This window comes from Canis lupus, chromosome 36, assembly GCF_003254725.2.
Source record: "Canis lupus dingo isolate Sandy chromosome 36, ASM325472v2, whole genome shotgun sequence".
Taxonomy (NCBI): Eukaryota; Metazoa; Chordata; class Mammalia; order Carnivora; family Canidae; genus Canis; species Canis lupus.
Genome location: NC_064278.1, coordinates 25,420,669 through 25,447,098, shown reverse-complemented (window position 1 = coordinate 25,447,098; position 26,430 = coordinate 25,420,669). Strand labels below are relative to the sequence as shown.

Sequence of the window (26,430 nt, the reverse complement as noted above, 5' to 3'; positions counted from 1 at the left end):
CAGAGAACAGAGCTCTGTGGCTGGGTTTGGGGTTCAGCTGGTGTTATTAAAGAAGGGAGGGGATCAATCACTGGTCTGTGATGTTGAAGAGGATCGTGTTTTGGGTAAGGCTTGGATAGATAGCATCAGGTCCTTTCCCACCCTGATCATAATAATAGGCACCAGTTATTAAATGCTCGTTAAGCTAGACTAAGCATTTTAATGTATCTTATTTAATTTCTACAATAACCCATAGGGGTAAGTATGGTGGTACCCATTTTACAAATGGAGTAACTGAGTCTAAAATTTGAAAGAGGTTGAATTTGAACCCAAGCTGAAGCGACTCAAAGCTACTAACTATTATATTATAAATGTGTCTGGGAAAGATAAAGTTTTTGTTTTGTTTTGTTTTGTTCAGAAAGTTTCTTTAACCATTCAGCCAAACTGAAGCCAAGTTGTCTTCTTGAAAAAAATTTGTTGTAAACTATAATTGTGTGAAAAGGAAACTGAAAAGCCATTATCTCAGCTGGCTTCCTTCAGGTTTCTGAGAAAGCCAACATATTTCCCAAGGAAAACTTATGCTTTTAATTGTAATCTCTGTTTTGAGAGTAGAGAACAGAATGGAATAAACCAACATTTCCTAAGGAAAACTTATGCTTTTAATTTTTATATTTTTGTGTTTTTAATAGAGAACAGAAGAATCCAGAAGCCATGCTATTTATTTACCCAAATGATGTTACAAAGTCAGCAAAAGCTTTGGCTTCTTTTGTCTGAATCCTAAAAAAAAAAAAAAAAAAAGAAAGAAGAAAGAAAGAAAGAAAGAAAGAAAGAAAGAAGAAAGAAAGAAAAGAAAAGAAAAGAAGAAAAGAAAAGAAGAAAAGAAAAGAAAAGAAAAGAAAAGAAGAAAAGAAAAGAAAAGAAAAGAAAAGAAAAGAAAAGAAAAGAAAAGAAAGAAAAGAAATTGAAAGTGTGTTCAAGGAAAGAGAAGAGCAAACTTTTATTTTTTAGCACCTTGGGTATCTCAAATAATCTGAAGTGCTATCAGAATGTTTTCCAAACACAAAAAATTAAAAAATCATGTAAAACAAATCTGTGCCTTAATCATGTTTTAAGTAGAAAGAAATTTAGGAAATCAAATAGTCACAGCAGGTGATCTAGAAACTCCAGAAAGTATTGACTGAAACTGGCTTAAAAACAACAACAAAAAAACCCATAAAAGGCTAGGGGTGGGGGTGGGGAGGAGGAGAGGAAGGAACAAAAAGGAAGGAAGGAAGGAAGGAAGGAAGGAAGGAAGGAAGGAAGGAAGGAAGGAAGGAAGGAAGGAAGGAAAGGAGGACATGAAGGAGGAAAGACACTTGGAACCAGAGTACTCATTCATACTTGGTGATACTACTTATCCATGAGTTTTGCATTTATTTTCTTGAGGAAAATATACTAAGAAAAATGATTGTTATCTCTAATGCATTGTCTGATTCACATATTTCTCTTAATTTCTATATTATAAAGCTTGCATTAAAGATAAAAACGATAGTTTTACTTCTTTGAATCTTGATATAACATTCCACAGTGGATTTCACATTTTTTTTCCTTCCAGTCTTAATTTCCCTCTTTACTGACTTCTGAGAAATATTTTCATTTTTTTCATCCATGACACATTGAACCTCACCAATATCATGAGTGTGGGAACCAAACTGGGCATTCCATCATCCTTACTAAATTTGTGGCATAGATACTTTACCTTAAATGCCATAAACAATTAATGGAATGCCTCGGTGGCTCAGTCAGCTAAATTGACCCACTCTTGCTTTCCACTCAGGTCATGATCTCAGGTTGTGAGATGGAGCCCTGCATCAGGCTCCATGCTCAGCACAGAGTCTGCTTGAGATTCTTTCTCTCTTCCTCCCCCTCTGCCCCTCGCCCTGCTCATGCACGAGCTCTCTCTAAAATAAATAAGTAAATAAAAATCTTTAAAAAATAATTAGTATTGTCCTGGAGGCCAGAACTTTTTTTTTTTTCAAAGATTTTACTTATTTATTCATGAGAGACACAGAGACACAGGCAGAGGGAGAAGCAGGCTCCATGCAGGAAGCCTGACGTGGGACTCAATCCCGGATCTCCAAGATCAAGCCCTGGCCCAAAGGTGGCCCTAAACCTCTGAGCCACCCGGGCTGCCCAAAGCCAGAACTTTAAAAACCAAAAGTCCTCTTCAATAAATATGTGTCTACCTTCCTGGAAAACCTGCTTTATGCTGATGCTTTATCTTCTCTGCCAGTTGTAAGGATGAGAAATTATCTTTCCTTTATTTTTATAACCCCAAAGTCGTTTGGTGGAGGTAGACTCATTAAAAATAGTTATTGAATTAATGAATAACTATATGCATGGATTAATGGAATTTCTTATTTGATAATAATAGATTTATAAAATTCTAATGATTTCTTAAAATGCGATAGGAAATAGCTCGCATTTCAAGTAATAGCCAAAAAAGTGGAAGGGGAGATTTGGGCATATTTTATTTTAGATTTAGCATTTTTGTTTCATAATACCTAGTGGAGATGCTGACAAATATCTCTCTCACAGCTCAGAAAAATGAGAATTTCGCAGTCCTTTAACCATTAGCATGTTGGAGGGAAACGGATGTTCAATATCTAAAGACCATTATATTACAATCTTTTGAATCATGAAATTGGGCATTTCTTCATCATTTTGAAATAAATACCATGTACCGTTCTGTATACAGAAACATGATAAATGCCAATCTTAACTTAAAAGTTTCATTAAACATTCCTCTGTAAGTTAAACCCAGACACACACTCATGTCTAAATGTATTTAATATTTATTTTTTACTCTTAAAGTGAAGCTATTTACATTTGACCTTAGAAGGCAGACCACATCAGTAGGACATCAGGGATTAAGCTCGGCAGTTATTAAAGTTAGAACACTCACATGTTTGCAAATGTCTATGCAGATATCATTAAAAAGAAAAATCACCATAAAATAAATGTTTATTCTTTAATTTTAAGTAATTTCGCACAATCTGTACTTAGTTCTAAAGTTCAATCAAGGAGAGCTTCCCAGGAGGTGTATTACTACTGTATGAGTGTGGAGAGCAGAGGTGGAGAATGCTTCTGGAAGTCAAGCAGTGGCCTTCCATGGGATATTCAGAAAGTTAATAGTTCAGTTATTCCCAAGAAGCCTTCTTGCTGCAGACCCGTAATTAATGTTCCCACTGCTCCTCTCTTTCGTTTACACCTTCTTCTTCTTCAGGGAATGCTGATTCATTCTGGCCTTTCAGATGCTTAACCCCTGAAATTATAAAAAATTATGCTCTATATAAGTGAAATTTATTTCTAGCAGATTCAGTGCTTTGCTGCAAGAAATAAAGAGAGTCAGTGGAAAGTTTGCCCTGGTGTATACGTGTTTTCTCCAAGAATTTCAACCATCTAACCCTATATAAACCTTTTAATTCAAGGAGAAATAAAAACACACCCAGCCAAATTTCCATTGGAGACGGGCTTCCTTTATAATTAAATCTTCTCCATTAAGAATTGCATCACAGCCTATTAAAAACCTGTTAACTAAAAATCTGCTCACAGGCTCTTATTATAATTCTGATATATCATTTAGTTCAAATATTTCTTTTGGCATCCCTGAATTCCATTACAATGAGAACCACTGAAGAAACCCCTAGGAACAAAGGGGTGTGTGTGCCATGCCTGTAACTTGTAAACAACAAAAGAATCACAATATTGTTAGTCTCCTTCAGGAATAAGAACATATTCATCTGATTACGAAACTTCTGTATACTAAATTCTTCAGTAACTTCCCCCACAGCCCACAGAGAGGCAAAACCCTGACACCCCTCTGCCGGCCACACAGGCTTATAGATCTGGCCCCTCCCTATTGTCCCAGGCCTTCCTGCTTCCCCTTACATGGTTATTTATGGGTTAGAGTGAAGGACACCAACCTACTCCTGCACATTCCTTGATCGCTCCAGGCTCCTTCAAGCCTCCATGCTCTTCTCTTTCTCTTCTCACTGCCAAGTAGCTTCCTACTCACCCACCCCATCATCTCCTACTCATGTCTCCGCCTCAGCTTGCTTCTCTGTGAAGGCTCTTCTAGTTCCCCAAGCGGACTTGGCTAGATTTTTCTCATATTTCCCTACTGCTCTTGGATCACTTTCTCTTGTATCACTTTCCTTATAGAACTGATTTGTTTACATATCTTTCTCATTAGAGCAAACTTCTTGATGTCAAAATTATACACTTTCAGTTCGGGGTCCCGGGCACAATACCTGGCAGGTGGTATGTACTCACTCATATTGATTGAGCAAATGACTGATACAATTAATAAGTAAGTTGGTATGTGTCTTTGGCCTATTCTTTTTCAAAATTTCACATTTGGGAGTATAAACCAGAAGGCAACTACCACAACCATACTCAAAATCTACAAAATTACCTTCTGTTTCACTTGGGTCTGTTCTGTTAAAACACCATCCCAGTGGACACTCCACGCATTGCTACTGAACATGAAAAATTTTGTATTTTAGAAAATGGGTTTATGAGATTTTTCTAAGTGTCACTGAAAAGTATTCCAGTTAGAATTGATGAATGAAAGGAAGTCACTGCTCATGTTTGTTATGAAACAAAGAAACTCAAAAAAAAAAGTGTAGATTTGCATGTACTGCAGTCAGCAAGCCTCAGAGTACTGTTTGGCAAAGAATGACATCCTTGGGCTTGGTGGATTATCTTGCAAAAATATTTGATCAGTTGTAATAATATTTAAATACTTTGATTTCATCCACAAGCACAGATCACTCACAATTCCTGTTGACCCAAAACTGTAGAGAGACATTTATTGTTAACAAATGGAATTTATTTTATATTATTATAAATAACAACACGGGAAGGGGAGATCTAAATGTTAAGAAGGTAAGGGAGTTAGTTCATTTATTCAGTAAACATCCAATCAGTGACTCTGCTAGAGTCTTATATACCTTAGTTCTAGACCTCACTAAACCTATGACAGAAATACCTGGATGGTAAAATTTAGACTTGAAGATGGTAAAGGATTTGTTCAAGGTCATAAGGATGGTGTATTTTTAAGATAAGTTATGACACATCGTATTTCCTCAGTATGTACTGATGGCTGACTGAATGAATAGTGAATGAGGCATAAAGTTCCACCGGCAGGAGACCCTAACTCATGTTCAGCTTTAGCCTTTTTGGATATTGACGAATATTTTCCTGTCATTCTCTAGGACTCGTTATAGGTTTGCAGTACCTATAAACCTTGCTTAGACAATGTTGGGATTCCCTCTGACATATTAAAGCACAATAATCATTCAGCCACCTGTCACTCTCCTAAGCTGAAATTGTCTGTACCTCTCTCAATTGGGGAAGGTTCTATGACCTCCAGAGCTCATCCCTTTCATCCACAAGGTAACTACAGAGTAATAAAGTTGTGTTTAAGACAGTGTTATTTAAATTGAGTTAGTAACTTAATGGCAACATTGATTTGTTTATTTGAGGGGCTCAAGCATTATGAAAATATGGTAACCAAAAAGCCCAAGTTACTAAACCGTTAACTACTTCCCTTACTTGAGTATAGGCCTACATGCTTATCCTGACCCACATTTAATCTATTTTATAACCCAATAATGGTCACACATTTAAATGAGGAAAGCTTTTTATTTTTTTTATTTTTTTATTTTTTAATTTTTTTTTTAATTTTTATTTATTTATGATAGTCAGAGAGAGAAAGAGAGACAGACAGAGAAATAGGGAGAGGGAGAAGCAGGCTCCGTGCACCGGGAGCCCGACGTGGGATTCGATCGCGGGTCTCCAGGATTGCGCCCTGGGCCAAAGGCAGGCGCCAAACCGCTGCGCCACCCAGGGATCCCAAATGAGGAAAGCTTTTTAAAAGTAAAATCACTCACTTGGGCAAACCTTGGAAGATGTCTTCCTTAGCTTTTTTCAAGTATGACAGTAACTATTTCTAGGTGAAAGATTTGATGAGACAGGAGTTGGTAACATGAACATCTCTGCAGACCCACACATTCTTTGGTTCTCAGAGCAATTTACATTCATGTCATCTTTCCATTGGCTAATGGACAGTCGGTTACTTGGCGTTTTCAATCTTTTTTTCCTATCAGTAATATTGTTTGGTTACAGACGAAATAGTAGTAAGATTACAGTGTGAGGTCTGTGAGGATTATCTGATAATTTCTGTCTCCCCATGCCCTCCTCCTATGTCCAAACACACATAAATTTGTGTCTATATTTTCTTTGGACTTCCATTTAATATTAATGCAATTGTGGAGTTGGAAGAAAATAACTGGGTCCGGGGGGTTTGAGAAAATCCTCAGAGCCTCCTCCCCTGCTGAATGCTACTAGGCATGTATTTAAACACTTTGCCTGCAGGGGACTGACTCCCACCAGCACACAGCAGAGAGCCTCCTGGGACCAGCCGACACAGCCAGCCCTGCACACAGGCAGAGGGCAGAGATCCCAAAAAACACAACAGAGCTTCATCCCTCGTGGCCAAGGAACACGGGAAAAGGAAACAAATATAAGACCAAGATGTGCAGTAGAAACACATGAAGGAATGAAAAAAAAAAAAAAAAAAAGCAACAGAGTTTGAGGAAAGGAAACTAGACTGAATAAAAGAAAAGGAAAGAAATAAATGTTGCCCCAACAGGACATAATCTTCCCACTCTTCTCCATTCTGCAGATCACGCAGTTGGATGAAGTTGTGAAGTGACTGAGTGAAGAATCATGAATAATGAATCCACAGAGGGAAGCTTGTATTTGGCAACCACGGGTCAATATGTTTATCAATTAATTTGGGGGGTGGGGGAGGAGGGAGGCAGGCTTATTTACATTGGTAGATAACACAGCACTTGGAGGGAAAGATGGCGTGATGAGAGACAAAACTAGCATTCCAAAAGCTGTGCGAGAGCTGGGAAGAGGCTGATGTGGGTAAGGTGCAGGTGAGCAGGGGTGCTAGGAAGGTGACTTTGTTTCTAAAACAACGGAGAATGAGGGCAACCGCCATGTATGATAAAGGAGTTTCAGGTGACCACAATTCCAACATGACCCAGCAGAGTCACCTGTTTAGGGACCAGGCTCTTGGTGGCGTGGGCAGCACTCCTCACAGCAGTCAGCAGTTTAAGGAATTACTGCCCAACCATGTGTTTGTCAGACCTTTTCTGGAATATGCTGCCTAATTATGGGCTGTTTCAAGAGTTCCATTGAAGAAGGTAATTGAGATTAAAAGTAGTCTTATGAAGTCACTTTTCTAGAACAATTGTACTTGAAACTGGAATGCCTGGCATAGAGAAAATTAACAGAGGACAAAAGAGGCTGCCATTGAATTCCTAACAGACTGGAAAAAGAATTAAAATTCATGTGGCTCCTGAGGGCAGAAATAGGGTCAGTAGCAGACATTTACATGGGGAGGGCAGAGTTAACTCAAAAAAGACAAGACAATTCTGAAACTCTTTGCCCAGCAATAAATGTGAGTGAGCCCTCATCACCACATGGGTTCAAGTCTCAGCTACACGTCTGTCTCTGAGATGGGTCATAGAAGGAGGCCTGCACTGTGTAGCAGGAGGGACTGACCACCTCGCTGACCCTGAGATGCTATTAATCCACAAAAGAGATCTTTTTTTTCTACTGAAAAATTTGCTCTGCTGTAAGTACTTGAAATTGCAAAAAAGTCATTATGACTTCGAATGACATAAATGGCTCAAATACACATTTTAAAACTAATTCACACTGGGAGTAACAAATGCAAATAGATTCTTTTTTTTTTTTTTTTTCAACCACATACTTTAGACCTTGAAAATCATTCTAAAGTCCGCTAGGGAATATGTGGGTGGATTTTACAGAGCCTCTGACCCTCTTGGCATTCTATTTATAGACGTATTTGTGTTTTTTTGGGGAAAAAGGCCCATAGTTTTCAGCAAAATCTCAGAGGGGTCTCTGACCCACAAATAATTGTGAATATGAATCCTGGTCTAATCTCTTTAGCTTCAAGATGAAGGAGCAATTTCAGATAGCAAAGTGATTTGCTTAAATTCACACAGCAGCCTTTGGCTAAGCCAGGACATAAATCTTGGCCCCTAATTCCTACTGGGGGCTCTTCATCTGGGTCACCAGGACTCAATCTTGCCCAGTCATTGACCTTTTCCCAAGTTAAAACCTGAAGGAAAATCAGGCGACCAGATCATAAGGGCCTTTTTTAGTATCACGTTCCTTGAAAGAACTTTACGTGGCTGGTAGTTTTAGATGTAACTTGTCAGTCTTTTGTTGTTGTAGCTGTTACTGTTTTTCACAGAATCTGGAATTGGAAAGATATAGAATTTAATCTCACCCAGGAACATTCCCAGAATAGAACCAAGTTCCAAATAATGTTCAGCGTATCAGAAAAGCACTTTTTCTCTCTGCTGTGCTCAAACCTAAGACAGGACTCTGGAAGACATAGAAAACACATCATGGTCTAGTCTGGGAGGTGAGACATAATAGTCATCAAGCAATATGAGTTAAATATCAGGAAGTAATAAAGCCCCTCCTGTGTGTTGAGCACAGGAGAGACACAACTACAGGTCAGAAGGGGATGTAGGTCAAGGGGTGATGATGTATACGTAAATGAAGTTAACTCTGTGAATATATGTTTCATACTAGTACTACAGATAATACATTTGGAGAGTGCTGATATGGGAAAAAAAGAGCTCCAACTTGGGAGATATTAATTTGGAGGGCTATTTACTGAGCAATACACTGGATAGAGTAAGGGAAACAGCAAGTCTGAGTTCTAGATAAAAAAACTATTTGCAAAATACAATTAACAGCCATTCATTTTCTGAAGGCCTCCTAGTACCAAAGAGTGATTTCAGTGGCCCTAGAAAGATGGTTTTCTAATGGTTCCTTTTGAGTTGACCCTTCAAATCTTATCAAAATACTCAGCCGTGCTAGATATACTTGAGGGATGTAATGTAACCTATAATATGGTACAGCGGGGCCCATCATCCCTCAGATTGAAAATGTGCTTTCCATTTCCCAAAATGCTTTCACATGTATTTTGTTTAATCTTCTTGTCATTCATTTATAATGCATAGCTATACGTTAATACACTTAGAGTCACAGAGATCAAGAGACATATTGATTTCATTTCAAAGCTAAACACATTATCATGTCCTGAACTCACTCTAAATCTATCCCTTTCTACTTTATCTGAAGTAAATTACGTACACACAGCACAGTCAATCTCTGCTCTACTATGGTGACCGGTCAGTTAACATAAACTACAAATCAACACGTGGTCATTTCATGTAATACCCTATCGCTTGGGGAAGCATTTTCCTGGAGAGGGTAAATGTATGATATGCTTCTCTCTTCGCCATACACAGAAACAGGGGCAGCATGTTTATGTGATATTCATAACCATTTGCAAGTGTTATATAACTTAAGTATATTTTTACTATGATATATTTCACCAGAGCTCTTGCCCAAGAGCAAACCCTAGGTAAAAGATTTAGCAGTAAATATGAAGGAGAAGGTAGGGGAGGAGGTACACTTGCATACTGTTTGTTAGAAGTGTGAATTCAAATACTATCTTTGGAGAGCAGCTTAGTTTTAAAATGTAAAGTGCCCACCTCTTTGTCAGTAAGTATGAGGTAGGAGCCAGGCTTTTGCGAGAATCCTGTGCTCAGCCTAGGAAGAGAATCACTTTGATAGACTGAGTGCCTCTTTTGCCCTCTACAGTCAAGTGCCCTTCTAATACCCCTTTTTGCTTCTAAGCTAATGCATTCCCTATGAACTCAGAAATAGAGTTAAATTTTTAAGCCTACATATAATGGAGCTAAATGTGTTGAGCAATTTCACTTTAGAAAGGGACAGAAGGGCTCCCTAGCTTGCAAGACTTGACTGCCATTGATTGAACACAATAGCATGTCTAAAATAAAGAATGCATCAATCAGCAGGAGTCAGTGGTTAGACTTGAAAGCACTAAAAATAAAGTAACGAAAGGGGAGTTGCATTTACGGCCACAGAAGCTAATGCTGTCTGTGTTTTTTTAAGCATGCCCATTGGAGGATGTCCTGTGCTGGCATTTTAGAAGGTTCTGTCTTCCAGGCAGGGCAGTTTTCTGCTGAAGCAGTGTCTCTATAGGCCACCATAGCCTGATGCCAATATATGCCCCCAACCAAATCATCCAGCTCTGATTCTAATCTCACTGAGAAACCTTGTGGCAACAACAGAGCTTCCTCACAAGGAAAAATGACCCTGACCAGCCTTAAAGAAGGTAGGAATGAGTTGTGGAGCTACCTAGAAGACCGTCCCTGGCAAATGGAACAATAATTGTAAAGGCTTTGTCTGAAGCATGTCTGCCCTGTTCAAAGGACAGCAACGAGCCTGACGTGTCAGGAATGAGGCAGTAGGAGGAGGTGAGCTCAGAGAGATGAACTCAGGCAGGGAGGAGAAGGAGCTGACAATGTGGGACCTCAGGGGACGTTATAAGCATTTTGGCTGTTATCCTGGGAAGCTACTGACAGATATTTTTGGTGTTTTTGTTTGAGTAGAGGAGCAACATGATCTGAGTTTCAAAGCATTTTCAGAGATTCACTCTGTGGTCCAAGCTGCAAGAGCTTAGACGTCACCACTCTATTCTGAAAAGTAAAAAGCTAAACAAGCTGAAAAAAATCAACAACTTAGATCTACTAGAAAAGCAAGGTCACAGAGCAAACCACTTCCAAAATATAGAAATAGAGAAAGGTGGATACAGAGGAACATAGTTTGCTAGAGCAGAAACCCATGTGGAAATCAGTGCCAGGGTAGGAAACCGGAACTATAACTGATGAATGGCTGAAGGCTCAGTGTGGACAAGACAGATTAAAAACTCCAGGGGTGGGAAGGCAGCTGTTTGGGGCCCTCACAGTTTTGTGTATTTTACCTCCAGGAGCTCTACTCTGTTCTCACAATAAAAATCAGAGAAAAATCTCCTCATGCTTTTGAAAAAGTAAAGGAGATAGTGGCCATTTTAAAAATCAGAGCATTCTATTCTTAACAAGGTCGGCTTCAGGAGGTTTTTACCAGAGCCTAACCTTCTGGTATTATATTAAAGACTAACCCTACCTGGGGCGGGAGAGAAATATCGAATATCCTATCCCAACGAAGTGGGGAGAAGGAGGACTGAGAAGCACTGGTGAGGTTTCCGGTCCACAGGTACAGGCTCGCTAAAAGGCCGAGACCTTCTCAGAGACCATAGGACACTTCCTCCCCACCCCTTACCACCACATTACTAAAGATGATCTGTTTACCACAGTTGCTTTTACCAAGTACATCATATTTACCTTTCCACAAAAATTACAAGGCAACTATAGGCAAAAAAACACAGTTCGAAGAGATTGAACAACCACCGGAACCAGAGTCAGATGTAACAGGAATGTCAGAATTATCACACCAGGAATTGTGTCTTAAACCATAATTAAGGGACGCCTGGGTGGCTCAGTAGTTGAGTACCTGCCATTGGCTCGGGCTGTGACTCCAGGGTCCTGGGATGGAGTCCTACATCGAGCTCCCCACAGGGAGCCTGCTTCTCCCTCTGCCTATGTCTCTGCCATTCTCTCTGTGTCTCTCGTTAATAAATAAATAAATAAATAAATAAATAAATAAATAAATAAATAAATAAAATCTTTTTTAAAAACCATAATTAATATCCTAAGGGCTTTAATGGAAAAAAAATGGATAATCTGTAAGAACAGATGGATAATATAAGCAGAGAAATGGAAATTCTACGGAAGAATAAAAAAGAAACCCTGGCAATCAAAAACACTGTAACAAAAATGAAGAACGTCTTTGACAGGCTTGTTAGCAGACTGCACACGGATGGGGAAAGAACCTCTGAGCTTGAAGACATGACAGTAGAAAATTGCAAAACTGAAAAGCAAGAGAAAAATACAAAACAATATGCAAGAGCTGTGGGACAACTACAAAAGGTGTAACATACAGGTAATGGGAACACCAGAGTGAGAAAAAAGAAAGACATAGAAGCAATATTTGAAGTCATAATGATTTGAGAACTTCTTTCTAATTAACCTCAGATACCAAACCATAGATCCAGGAAGCGCTGAGAATTCCAAGCAAGTTAAATGCCCAAAACACTACACTTAGGTATATAATATTCAAACTACAGGAAAAAAAGGGGGGGGGGACAGAAAGAGAACACTGAAAGAAGCCAGAGGGAGGGGGAAAAAAAAAAAACACCTTGCCTGGAGTGGAACAGAGGTAAGAATCACATCCAACTTCTCCTCTGAAACTATGCAAGAGAGGAGTGAAGAGTGATATTTAAAATGTTGACGGGAAAAAAAACCTAGCAATCTATAATCCTGTGCCCTGTAAAATTATCCTTCCAAAGTGAAGGAGGAATGAAGACTTTGTCAGACAAAAAATAATTGAGTGAATTCGTTGCCAGTAGATCTGCCTTGCAAGAAAGTTTGAAATTCTTTAGATTCAAGGTAAGTAACATAGATCAGCAACACGGATCTACACAACGAAAGGAGATCATCAATGAAAGAATAAATGAAAGTAAAATAAAAACCGTTAACTTCTCAATTAATCTAACAGCAGATGTTCCAAAATAATAATAGCAACAATGTATTCAATTATGAATGCTTATGTATATATGTTAGGTATATATGTTTAAGCATGCTTATATATCAGTGAAATGAATGACAGTGATGATATATGGTACGAGAATAAGATTATTGTATTGTATTATTGTATTGATTATTATTAATAATCAATTGTATTGATTATTATTAGGTATTCACACTGTGAAGTGGTATAGTGTTATCTGAAAGTAGACTTGGAGGGACACCCGGGGGGCTCAGCGATCGAGCATCTGCCTTCAGCTCAGGTCGTGATCCTGGGTCGGGGATCAAGTCCTGTATCGGGCTCCTTGAGGGGAGCCTGCTTCTCCCTCTGCCTATATTTCTGCCTCTCCCTCTCTGTGTCTCTCATGAATAAATAAATAAAATCTTTTTTAAAAAAGTAGACTTGGATTACTTGTAAACGTATACTGCAAATTCTAGGGCAATCATTAAATTTTTTTTAAAGTATTACCAATAGTCAAAGAAAAGAAAGAAAATGGAGTGATACAAGATGCTACATTGAAACTACAAAAGGCAAAGAAAGAGTGAAAGACAAAAACGGAGACAAAGAACAGGGCAACAAATAGAAAGCATGGTATTTATTAACATAAGACCCAAACTACAGATTGTCTATAAAAAATGTCTTTAAACCAGGGTACCTGGGTGGCTCAGTCAGTTAAGCATCTGCCTTCAGCTCAGGTCATGATCTCAGGGTCCTGGGATCAAGCCCTGCATCGGGCTCCCTGCTCAGTGGGGAGTTTGCTTCTCCGTCCCCCTATGCCGCCTCCCACCTCATTTGCGGGTTCTCTCTCAAATAAATAAATAAATAAAATCTTTAAAAAAAATAAATTTCTTTAAATATATATACAGATTAAAAGTATAAATGGGTGGAGAAAACATATTTTGTTGACATTAATCAAAGAAAGCAGGAGTAGCTATATTACTCTTTCGCCAGCTAGACTCCAAGACCTGATCTTTACTGCCCACCTGTTGTACTCACCCACCTTTGTCCCATAATTTTCTTTAAACTCTTTTCCAGCTTATCTCTAAATTCAGGCAAATGGAAAGTGAAATTGCCCCTTGAGTGCGAGCAACTGCCCTGACAAGATCTCCGGTGGCCCAGACCACCCAGACCAGTTTGGGCATAACCACACTTGGGCCTGCACAGAGGATCAAGGAGTAACCTTGAGAATGACCGACAATTACACTTACCTCATTATAATACTAAAAATCTCTGCCCGAGGAGGAGCACAAGCCTCATTTATATGACATACAACATACAACGTATGTACAGGCATGTTTCCTTAAGGCACATATACAACCTTATGGCCGCCTCTACATATGGTGACCAGGCTCCTCTTTTTCAGTATTTCCCTAACCCTAAATAAAAGGAACCCATTCACCTTGTTCAGGGAGTCATGGCTTTGGAAGTTACTCCCTGTGATCTCCTTATTTGCTGCAAAAATAAAGTTGACTTTGTGGGACAACTCCACCTGGTGTATCTGTAACTCACCCAGGAATGAACTCATGTTGGTTTGATTACACTTTTGGACTGAATAGACTTCAAAGCAAGGAAAATTTTCAGAAATAAAGCAGGACGTTATACCTGACAAAACTGTGATTGAGATGAAACCCAACTCTAGGGATCCCTGGATGGCGCAGCGGTTTGGCGCCTGCCTTTGGCCCAGGGCGTGATCCTGGAGACCCAGGATCGAATCCCACGTCGGGCTCCCGGTGCATGGAGCCTGCTTCTCCCTCTGCCTGTGTCTCTGCCTCTCTCTCTCTCTCTGTGTGTGACTATCATAAATAAATAAAAATTAAAAAAAAAAAAAAGAAACCCAACTCTATGCTCCTAATCCCTGAACCTAGACAAGGAAACACAGCTGACAAAAAGTTTTCAACCATGAAGACTACTTTCACATAACACTTTGAACCACATTTCTTGAGGAAGCTTTCATATTTCCTGAAAGATATTTTATTTTCCTGTTTAAATCATTCTGAAAGGTCTTCACTCCTGCAATGATGCCTTAATAGCAGGGATGCTGAAGAAATGACTGACTTCAATCTCACTTTCCTATTTCTTATTCATCTCGTATTTCCCAAAGTATAAATAATTTTCAACCTAGTCAGTTTTTTTTTTCAGATGAGTGAACTTCTGCTCCATCTGTCATTAGATGTGACAAATTGGTGTAGACACCAACTGTAAAAACTGGTGACAGAAAAAGTAGAGTGTTCTTGATCTCAAGTTACTTCGTTCTTCTCAGTCTCCTGTACTTTTTTAGATTACCAGGCTAGACTCACTTAGTCATTACAATTCAAGACAATGTGTAGTAAGACTTAGAGATGGAAACGAGATAAACTGTACTTGCCCCAGTACAGAAGGTCGCTCTGATCCCCAAACACAGGTAATTAATCCCTGGGGGAATATATAGCTTTTACAACAAATGGGTTTAAGTAGTGTAGTCTCTCCAGTCCTTCTCTTGTTACTTAGAATTTTCTTTTATTGGAAAGTGCTAATCCAGAGGAGTTGCTAGTTCACATCCAGCCTCCCATTCTGCTCACTTCTCTCCACGTCCTGAGGCTGTTTTCCTCCACTTTGTCTGTGGAGGGCCTCAGCTCAGTTTGCTTCTCATTATGCAGCTTGCTAGCCGCCAGGAAGCTTCTGAATGATGACATTGTTCTGCTGTTTCATCCTCTGCCCAACCCAAGGACATGCAGTTCACACTCTGAGCCTTGCAACTGTTTTGCTCTGACCCTGCTTTTCTGTTCATTTACCATTGTTCTCGTAGGCATTCTTGTTCACAGGCAGCTTAACTCTCTGACCATCCCTTTAAATAACAGCAATTCATTGTATTGCCATGGGGCTCGCTGACCTACTTTCTTCTTTGATTTGCTGCCCTACAGTTGGTCTGTTTTACTTGTCTCCCTTGTGTAAAATCACAGTATCTCTTCGTTTTACATATCTTTAGCAAACTCTCCTTAGATGAGGTGATACCATTTTATTTCTTTCTTCTTAAATTTTAGTTTTATTAAGAACATTTGATGCAAAGGAGCAATTGTATACTCAATTCTCCAGGCAGTAACAATTTTATATCGTTTATATGAAGAAGAAAAAAAAAAACTAATAACATTTTTGGCTTAAAATTATAATTTTGTTATTTCTATCCTATGATATTTAAATGTAATAACAAGGGAAAAAAGTGTTTACTTACCTAATTTCCTTAGTTTCTCAACACTTACTGGAAAAAAATTTCTTTTCATTACAAAATTGGAACCTTGCTCCAAACCAACCCCTTGGACATTACAAGTCAATTGCACTAAAATCATGGCTTTTGAATTTTCAAATTCTTCTCTTAAAAAAGTAAACAATCTTACCTTCAGTGTATACACATTACATTCAATTCACAAAAATTCATTATCTTTGTATTAGAAAACTTCTAAAATTATTAATAAAAATTAATGTAAAGTTTTTCCAAATACCATGAATTTCATTTAAATCCACAGTTCACGAGGAAGGATTCTCTTGAAGTATGTTTATGGCTTATCACACCCCCAAATGATATAAAATCTTTTCAATTTGTTCCCCAAATTTACTGTCCATCTGTCTATTTAATTTTCTTAGTTATTTATTTCTATTTCTTCCTCAAATAATAGAAACTACTTTGAGGGAAAAAATACATAGATAACTTATAAGGTAATCACCAGATTTTTAGAAATAACACGAAATTATTGAGAATAAGCAACTATTAGCTCAGAGAGCTGTCTTCCCTTGAGTAGCCATAGTGCTATAAGAAAAGTACATTTTATCAGTTACTTCTGTAATTGTACTTCGGTACAAGGGTTGAAAGAACTTTAAAAGATAGCTTTGAATGTAAACAGCATTCCAACTTCCTCCTAACACACACACACACACACACACACACACACCACCACCACCACCAACACCACCACCACTGCCGCCATCATATTAAGATGTAAAAAGCCAGGGCCTGTCTTCTGAAGTCTCACAGCAAGTAGCAGTCCCTTAGTCTAGAACATCAGTGGTCAGACTTTTATTCCATGTTCTCTGCATCATACCACATCAGATGCAGAGAGTGCCTGGAAATCCCAGCAGAGTTCCCTTTCCTAACTTCCCTTACTCAATCATGATCTGGTGGCCTGATGTCCCCTAAGAGATGAAATGTATTCCATGGTGTGTGGAAAGCAGGGTCTCTAGAAAGATACTCCAGTGAATGTTTGGTGACATCGAAATGGACTGTTACTATAAAAACTTAGGCATATTATATTCTACTTTTATAAACTGACCCCCCAAAATACCACTAGTAGCATTGATTCCATGTCTTGTTAGGTTCAAATCCCTTACAATTTTAAGAACACAATCCTTTTTATAATTGGAGGCTGCATGGTGTGAAATCCGCCAACATTACTACCAGAATATAATTAGAAGTGGGCAGAAATAAGAGGTATAATTTTCTAAGTGTCTAAGGAAGACCTGTTTATTTCTCAACAAATAATATTATCCCCCAGATATTCCTGACGGGTTCTTTATAATGAATATGTATTGATTGGTCTTTTCAGCAATGCTCTCTACCCTCCCCTGCTTACAGGGAATGACTCCTTTCCACTCATTTTCCTTCAGGAACCACTCCAAACATAGGGAGGGAACCATCAGCACTTGCCTGGTTCTTATGTCACCTTGCCCTCTGGTCATTGTGCCAAGATGAAGGGTGCTTGACCCAAGCTGAGCCAATCATGATCTTTTCCCCATGACTTTACTGTCTGAAACAAGTCATTACACAAGACTTTTGAAATTATAGGTGGTGTAAGACATTAAACTTGTTTGCTCTCGATGATCATACTTCCTCCATGAGAAGATGGCTCATCTACAGGGGACTTCGACGAGGAGGAAGTTGACAGGCAAAGTGAAGGACATGAAAGACATGTAGCCTTTGATTAATCTGTTTCCTGAAGCTCAACTCCTCCCCCTCCTTCCCTTCCTAGTGGTTTGTTTTCCCTTTACCTAAAGTAACCAGGTGATCTTTCAATAAATTTCCCTTTTGCCTGAACTAACTAGATTTGGGTTTTGACATGTAAAACCCAAAGTGACCTGACTAGTCTATTCTCCCTATATTATATCTTCCCTGGAACCTTCCTTTGGCATGGAAGACAGAAAAGAGAAATGGAAGGAAACTGGGTTATTTCTTTTTTATTATTTTCTTTTCTGTTTCTACCTCTATCTTTGAATGTAACATATGATGAGTTGAGAACCAGACAAAAATGGGGAATGTTCCATTATGTCTCAGGAGTGTCCTTTAAATTAAATCTAAATCTTAGACTAATTACGGGAACTATAGTAATAGAGAAAATTTAGGAAATCTTTTATAAAAATCAGCAACTGTCTCCTCATGGGCAAGGCAACTTTTGAAGGATGGATATCATAGACTTGCAGGTCAAAGGTCAAAATCATTGCAACTTATTTCATGTTTTCTTGAGGCAATAATTTTATTATTACAAAACCTTGAACATTTATGGCCAGCTCTCACTGTGTGGATTTGTAAATAACCATATGACAGAATTTGAGTGATTCTAAAAGAAGTGTTTTGCCCAGAATGATCACAACCGAGGTTTTACGACACTTAAAATCTGTCAGTTTTCTCAGATTAAACATCTCCTTCAGTAAATTGTGAAGATATATTGACACACATGATGTTACAGCACATTCAAAGCAACCTCCTGAAAACTCTAAAAACACATAGCAAAGAAAAACTTTTTTAAATACCCAAATTAGCTCTTGAACTTCCTTCCTTGACATTATTTCAATTTGACTTTGAAATACAAGTAAATAGGATCTACAATTTTGGATGCCCTAAGTTTTGTTGTTGTTGTTCATCTATGCCTTTCCACTCACTTAGTTTACTCTTATATTATGATCTCAGCCAGTTCTAGGTAAAAGTAAGGTTCAGGTGATGCACAGCTTCCCTCAACCTCCCGGTGGGACATTCAATCTGTCTTGGAGTAGAAGATTATTTTGAAAGTTTCCTTTCTTTGCACCTTCATCCTATATAATCAATGTTTGTGATTAACACTAGCTAACCTAACATGGGCCTTTCTTCTGCTTTTCCTATTATTTTCCTGATCTCAATTCTATCATCCTGTTTATTAATAGTAATGGCATATTATAGCACTTTTAATTTTTCAGGGCAATAAACTCATTTTTCTATTCTTAACATAATGCTGAAAAATGGGAGGGACCATTGATATTATTCCCATTTCACAGTTGGAGAAATTGTGTTTGCCAATAATTAAATGAGTTGCCCAGGATCTATTAGCAAGACAGTATCAGAACTAGCATCAGAACTCAAAATTCCTGAATTCTAATCTGGTTGTTTTTTTTACTACGGCATTCAAATTCTCATTCTCTTTGGGTCAAGATCTCATTATTCAAGTTACAAGCTTTTCTTAATGAAGGCTCTTCCTCCATTCCCTTGAGATATAATATGATGAACATTTTAACAATTTTTTTTTCCTAGAGAATTTGTATTCTTTTCTCCTACCCCTGAAGAAAGATTCAGGTAACGGCAGTAGATGAGATATATAGGAAATTAGGACTCTGTACTGCCCCTTTACATCATAATATATATAGATGGTCTCTGTTCTCTGCCTGTTTGCAAGGGTAATGCTACTAAGGGATAAGGCGGATGTTTTTCTAGGATAGTACTACTTTAAATTAGTCTTAAGTATTTTTCTCATAAATTATGGAAATGTCCTAGGAATTCCAACATAGCCTGAACCAACATTATTGCAAAATTGCAAATGACCTCAGTCCTGATTTTTTTCCTAGAAAATATCATCACTAAAACACTAAAAGAATGCAGAGAGACAGATTACATCTGTTGAAGAGTCGATTACTAGAATCAAATTTTTCATTTTTTTCCCTACAAAGTTATTTTAGGAAGCTTATTATGATCTCTCAATTACTTTTAGATACTTGTTCTTAGGTTAATACTCTGTACACAAATAGCTGTAGATTAGTGTGTATTGACTCAGAACAGCTTGTACCTTTTTGTTACGCAACAAATATCATCATAAGAAGCCACATCCATTATATTTGAAGAAAATCCAAAATTAATGAGCATTTTTTTTTCTAATTCCATTAGTCAAGAAGTCTATAAATTAGAAGAAATTGTGTCCCAAAAATGTGTTTGTAAGATGTTTGGAACTGAATCTATTTTTTTTTTTTTTGTTATAAGGACAGATATAAAATGTGGGGAATTTTTTTTCTAGATTGCTGATGTACAAATCCTCCAGAGGAAAAGACCTATATTTGCTGTTTTGATAAGTTCACTAATAGTGGAGGCTCAGGCCTTGGGGTCTGGCCTATCAGTTGGCATCCAGGATTCAGAGAAAACTGTAGGGTATTATGATGTGAGAAAAAAGGGAACCTTTTGCTTTTGGAAGAGAAGGGACAGAATCAGAAGGGAGTGGACAGTGTCTGAGGAAGGGAAGAGGAGGGGAGGCTATCGGTTGGATCACATGAAAGGTAGAGAGACCAGAAAGGAGAGGAATGTCTCATGAGAATTTTGAGAGTTAATGTTGGAATATTTGATGTTAGACTCTCTCTTCTTTTTATCTTAAAGCGAAATTGTCAGTAAATTCAACACTGCTGCTTATACTTGTGTGCAATACCTGTACTTGAAAGACCAGGAAAAGAAAAAGGGAAGACATAATTTGGGTTTCATTATAGTTTTTCAGGTAAGCTTCAATGCCTATTTAACCCATAAAGATCCAAAAATGCAATGCCAGCAGATCCATTTTAAGCCAAATCAAGACTGGCCTTGTTTCTGTAAAACAAATACATTTCAAGTTATAATGGGAGGTTCCAGAAACAATTTCTTCAAATCCCATTATTTCTATCGATGGAGGAAAGGGAATGGCACTTTTATTCCCAGTAACAAACTAATTTTTTAATTCTCATGTTGATTACTCAGAATTGGTTTGGGAGTAGTGGAGAGTAAAGAATTCTCATGGTTTGGCTTTATGGATGCGTGATTGATTCCTAACTGGTATGTTTCCTATAATGCACATCAGAATAGAGAATATGATATATGTGAGTGTATGTGGACAGGAGTAAATATTTGTTAATTTTATCTACTCCTTAGGGATGGTTGATTAATATTCAAGTACACTAATCACGACTAACACTCCAAGGAGAGCTAGTTAGCATTTGAAGGACCTTAATGGAAAATCCACTTCAGAGGAGCACCATTTGTAACTTCAATCAGTATAAGAAAGTTTATTAATTAGTGTATAATGTGCTAGAAAGAATTTTTCTTCAGGGAAATGAGTGTTAATCAAGATCTTTCTACTGGCTAGATACACTGAATGGGCACACTTGCATTTATTTGCATGAGTTAGGTTTGAGTACCTAATAAGCCTAATAGCATATATTCTTCAAAGCAGAATCCAGTCTATTCTGTGTGCAATCTTTGCCATCTGATTCTGTCTAGCAATTTAAATTAATCCTGCCACCAGGAGATTGCCCCCCTTGCCTTGACTAACCCATTCATGCAGGTTGCTTGTTGGAGAACTTAAAAAGGCAGAAAGCTGAAATTCATTGAGATTTCAGAACAACTTGTATGGTTCTGAAAGAAGGAGCTGCTTGTTAACTAGCAGCCAGCCACGTTGATTATCTGAAGAAAATAAACTGCGGTAAAGGAAACTGAAAATGTAAAGGCATAGAGACTGGAGGGAGCTTGACAATATATAAGAAAAAGGAAGTGGGCCATTGAAGACAGAAAACCAGAATGGATTTAAAGCCAAGTCAAAGGATGGAAGCAGCCAGCTCATGTAGGGCCTGACTAGCCATGGTGAATTTCACCTACTTCTAAAGATATTGGAAAACCCCATTGGAATAGAAGTTACTTGTTAGTAGAATACTATCAATATTATTGACTGCAGATACATTTGCCCAAAGAGGCCAGGCAGGATGAAGCAGCCACACTATGAAAAATAGTAGCTCAAGTTCAATAATAAATGGTGACTGACAGTGGACTTAAGTGTTGAGGATATCATAGTGGATGGGTAGGACTTTGGCAAATGAAGATCACATGCTTTATCTTATGAGCCCACATCCTGGAAGGTGGTAGTGAGGGGACAGCCTCAAATCAAATCCAGGTGATTAGTGTTATGCAGAGATGAGTCAAATATTACCACATCTTCTTGCTTTCCAAGATAAGCCATTCATCTGCACCTCTGAGTTAAATCTAGTGGGTTTTTAAAAAAAGATATTATTTATTTATTCATTAGAGACACACAGAGAGAGAGAGAGAGGTACAGACACAGACAGATGAAGAAGCAGACTCCATGCAGGGAGCTCGACATGGGACTTGATCCTGGGACCCCAGGATCACACCCTGGGCTGAAGGCAGGCGCTAAACCTCTGAGCCACCTGGGCTGCCCCTAAATCTAGTGTTTAAATGATGGTAACTTATTAAAAATAAATATAAACTATTATATGAGATAAACAAATGAATTTAAATAGGGCTTGTGAGCTATTTAAATAAGCCTTCTGAGTTACTCCACAAATAACATCTGATCCAAACAATGAGTGTTTGACTTTTAGTACGTATGAGGTCTCTCTTCACTTTACTCTTCTTGTAAGTTGCAAATTATTTCTACTTAGCAGGTTAAAAATAAAATCCTTCAAGCTAATCTCAACATTTTTTTAATTCTACGATCCAGCATTTTTTCATTCAACAAGTATTTATTGAGTGCCCACCATGTTCAAGGTGCTTGAAATATGTGAATGAACAAAAGATAAACATCTCTGCCCCTGTGAACTTTATAGCCTTGGGAGGACACTTCCATTTAAAGTGTAAGTGCCAACAGTAGGAAATGAAAAGTTCACAAAAGAGATTGAAGTAGAGAAGACAAGTGACAAATATAGCAAATACCTGAATTATATAGTATTATAGGAAGTAACTGATGCTACAATGAAAAGAAAAATAGAGCAGAGTAAAAGGGATTGGAAGTGCTGATGGTCTTGGGAGGATTCCCACACACATCCTCAACTCCAGTCTGCTCAGGGACCTGTCTCTGCCTTTTATCTAGAACTTCATTCTCTCCTCCCTCTACCGCCTTCTTCCACTCAGTTTGTAAAATGTACTCAACTATCTTCTATCCTAAAAGTAAGCAAACAAGCATAAAACTCCTTTAACCATGCATATTCCTCTTGTTTGTATCTTACCCTAGAAGAAAGGGGCTGTCTATGCTGCTGGGCCCACTTTCTCACCTCCTGTGCACTCAACCACCTACTCTGATATGATTTCCGTTCCAATCCCTTCACCAGAATTGTTGTAGTGACCTTTGATTGGCCTAATCCAACTGGTGTTCCTTAAGCTTTAACCTTATTTCACCATCCCTCAGCTTTTGCCACTGTTAAATGTTCACTCATCCTTGAGGATTCAACTTCTCTTGCCTCCTGAGAGATCATTCAACTGGTGGTCCCTGTGCTGCACTTAATTAAATCCTCCTTCTCAGTTCCCTTTGTGTTCTATTTTTCTGCTTTTACTAACTTCTTAAATGTCAATATTCTCCCAAGAAGTAATTTATTACTTCTTTAAGGTTAAAAAAAGTCCTTTACCAACACAGGCACCACAAACTCAACGTATCCAAAACTATATACTCATTTATTCTCTTTTAATATTGATCTTGATTAACCACTTTCAGTATTTGTTTTTGGGAAAGGAAGGCAAATTTCTGAATAACTTGACCTTCCCTGGGAAATAGGTTACCTATTTTCATTTTCAAATTTTAAAGTTTTTATTTTTAAAATGATGGTTTATACTCCCATGTAACTATGAAGACTATGCATGTGTGAATATGGAATTTGGGTTTAAAAATTTAGTTTGAGACTTTAAGTGTTATGAGAAACCAGTTATCATCTGAAAGCACTTGACTTTCAAAACCTGGCATATTATCTAAATTTATTCTCAAAGAAATTAAGATTATATTGGCATTCCTGGGAGACTGCATTCAGAATGATTTTTATCTATTCATCCTACACTATCTTTTCAAAAAGATTCAGTGTAAATATTAAGCACAGAGTTTAAAGAAACTGAGCTTGTCTAGTCATCAGAGGTTAGAGCAGAAAGAAATTCTCATCTGGTTTTCATCTGTTATAAACAGCAAATGTCACCCGATTTACTACTTGTTTAAGGTTGAAAAAGCATCCTTCACCAATCAACTCCCTGCAGCCTTATTTTAAGAAAGTATATTCAACTACATACCCTCTTCTCTCTCTCTCTCTCTGTGTCACACACACACACACAAATTTATAGTTCATGAGAATCGTTTAAAAGTAATTTGACACAGTATTAGGTGACAAAATGAATTTTGGCTTAGGTTTTCAACTGCTATCTAATCAGAATTAGTATTTATCTTTAAACAAAGTATTTTTTTTGATAGGTTTGTTAAGTCTAGATAGACAAGAATGTCCAAATGAAACATATGTACTATACATGTATACTAAAGGAAAATAAATCAATTTCTTCTGAGAGACTAAATATTTATACTTGACATGATTTGCTTTTGGTCAAATGTTCAAATGAAAACCAAATTCAAATGTATAATTTATAATTTGTGAGTATTAAGAGAGAATATACTATAAGCATGTAAAAATGGAATAGATTTAAATAAATGCAAAGTGTTTTAAAATATTTGTGCTATTGGAAGATAGTTCTGAGCACAGAGTTAAACTAAGGAAATTTATTTACCTAGACAATGAAATTATTCAATTTAATTTTCAGAGACTGATACTGTTATTCATTTTACTAGTAATATAGTATATAGCTAAGAATAGTACTAAGTTAATTAGCAATATAGTGATGATTACTGTGGAAAGGAAATTGCCAACTGGTGATCCACCATGTTGTTCTGTGAGTATTTCCGTATACTTTAAGTAGTATTTTATGCTATGTAATGAAAATGAGACAATCTGTAGAAATATCTGTACCTGCTTGCATTTATAAAAAGGCAAAAAAATTCTGCCCATTTTTAAACTGGATTATTTGTGTTTTGGGTGTTCAGTTTTATACATTCTTTATATATTTTGGATACTAACCCTTTACCAGATATGTCAATTGCAATATCTTCCCCTACTCCATAGGTTTGCCTTTTAGTACTGTTGATTGTTTCCTTCACTGTGCAGAAGCTTCTTATTTTGATGAAGTCCCAACAGTTTATTTTCGTTTGTTTCGTTTGCCTCAGGAGATGTACCTAGTAAGAAGCTGATACTGCCAATGCCTAAGAGGTTACTGCCAGTGTTCTCCTCCAGAATTCTGATGCTTTCCTGTCACATTTAGGTCTTTAATCCATTTGGAATTTATTTTTGTGTATAGCGTAAGGAAGTGCTCCAGTTTTGTTCCTTCGCATGAATAGACATTTTTCCAAAGAAGATGTACAGATGGCCAACAGACACATGAAAAAATGCTCAACATCATTCATCATCAGGGAAATGCAAATCAAAACTATAATGAGGTATCACCTTACACCAGTCAGAATGGCTAAAATTGACAACACAGGAAACAACAGGTGTTAGTGAGGATGCAGAGAAAGGGAAAGGGGGACTTTCCTATACTGCTGATGGGAAAGCAAACTGGTGCAGCCACTTTGGAAAACAGTACAGAAGTTCCTCAAAAAGTTAAAAATAGAACTACTTTATAATCCAGCAACTGCAATACTAGATGTTTAACCAAAGGATACAAAAATACTGATCTGTAGGGATACATGTAGCCAGGTGCTTATAGCAGCACTGTTAACAGTAGCCAAAATATGGAAAGAGCCCAAATGTCCATTGACTCATGAGTGGATAAGGAAGGTGTGATGTGTGTGTGTGATGTGTGTGTGTGTGTGTATAGGAGTATTACTCAGCCATAAAAAAGAATGAAATCTTGCCATTTGCAACGATATAGATAGAGCTAGAGAGTATTATGCTAAGTGAAATAAGTCAGCCAGAGAAAGGCAAACACCATATGATTTTACTCATATGTGTAATTTAAGAAACAAAACAGATGAACATGAGGTACAGAAAAAGAAAGGCAAATTATAAAACAGATTCTTAACTACAGGGAACAAACTGTGGGTCACTGGAGTGGAGGTGGGTGGGGGGAAAGGCTATATGGGTGATGGGGATTAAGGAGGGCATTTGTGATAAGCACTGGGTGTTGTATGTAAGTGATAAATCACTAAATTCTATATCTGAAGCTAATATTGCAGTATATGTTAACAAACTGGAATTTAAATAAAAACTTGAAAAAAAAGAAACAAAACAAAATAACATGGGGCGGGGGGAATAAAAAAGAGAGGCAAACCAAGAAATGGACTTTTAATTATAGAGAACAAACTATGGTTACCAGAGGAGAGTGGGCAGGGGGTGGGTTAAATGGGTAATGGGATTAAGGGAGGGCACTTGTGTTGAGCACTGAGTGTTGTACGTAAATGATGAATCACTGAATTCTACATCTGAAACTAATATTACACTTTATGTTAACTAAATGGAATTTCTATGAAAACTTAAAAAATAAAAAGGCAAAAAAAGCTAATTATGAAACAAAATACACAATCCATGAACAATTAATTATGACTATTGAGGAAATTCACAAAAAGTTTATCACAAAACTGGCAAATTTTAAAATTTCCTGGAAAAGGACTAGCTTTTCCAACTTGGAAATATGCACATCTAGCAAATATTCATTCTCATGCTTGGAACAATTTGAGACACCAAGAGACTTGAGGTAGTTGG

General features: G+C 37.6%; 1 protein-coding gene across 4 annotated transcripts in view; it reads right to left on the bottom strand.

Annotated features, from left to right (window-relative positions):
- PPP1R1C (protein phosphatase 1 regulatory inhibitor subunit 1C) overlaps positions 1-26,430 on the bottom strand; it is a 119,297-nt gene that overhangs the window by 5,777 nt on the left and 87,090 nt on the right. For 2 of the 4 annotated variants that reach the window (XM_025460399.2, XM_025460396.3), the window contains exon 5: positions 2,798-3,283. The exons of the other annotated variants lie outside the window; for them this stretch is intronic. In XM_025460399.2, coding sequence (XP_025316184.1) covers positions 3,269-3,283 — 15 coding nt within the window. In that variant the 3' untranslated portion in view covers positions 2,798-3,268. Of the gene's footprint in view, positions 1-2,797; positions 3,284-26,430 lie in introns of those variants that run through there. 4 annotated transcript variants of the gene reach the window in all.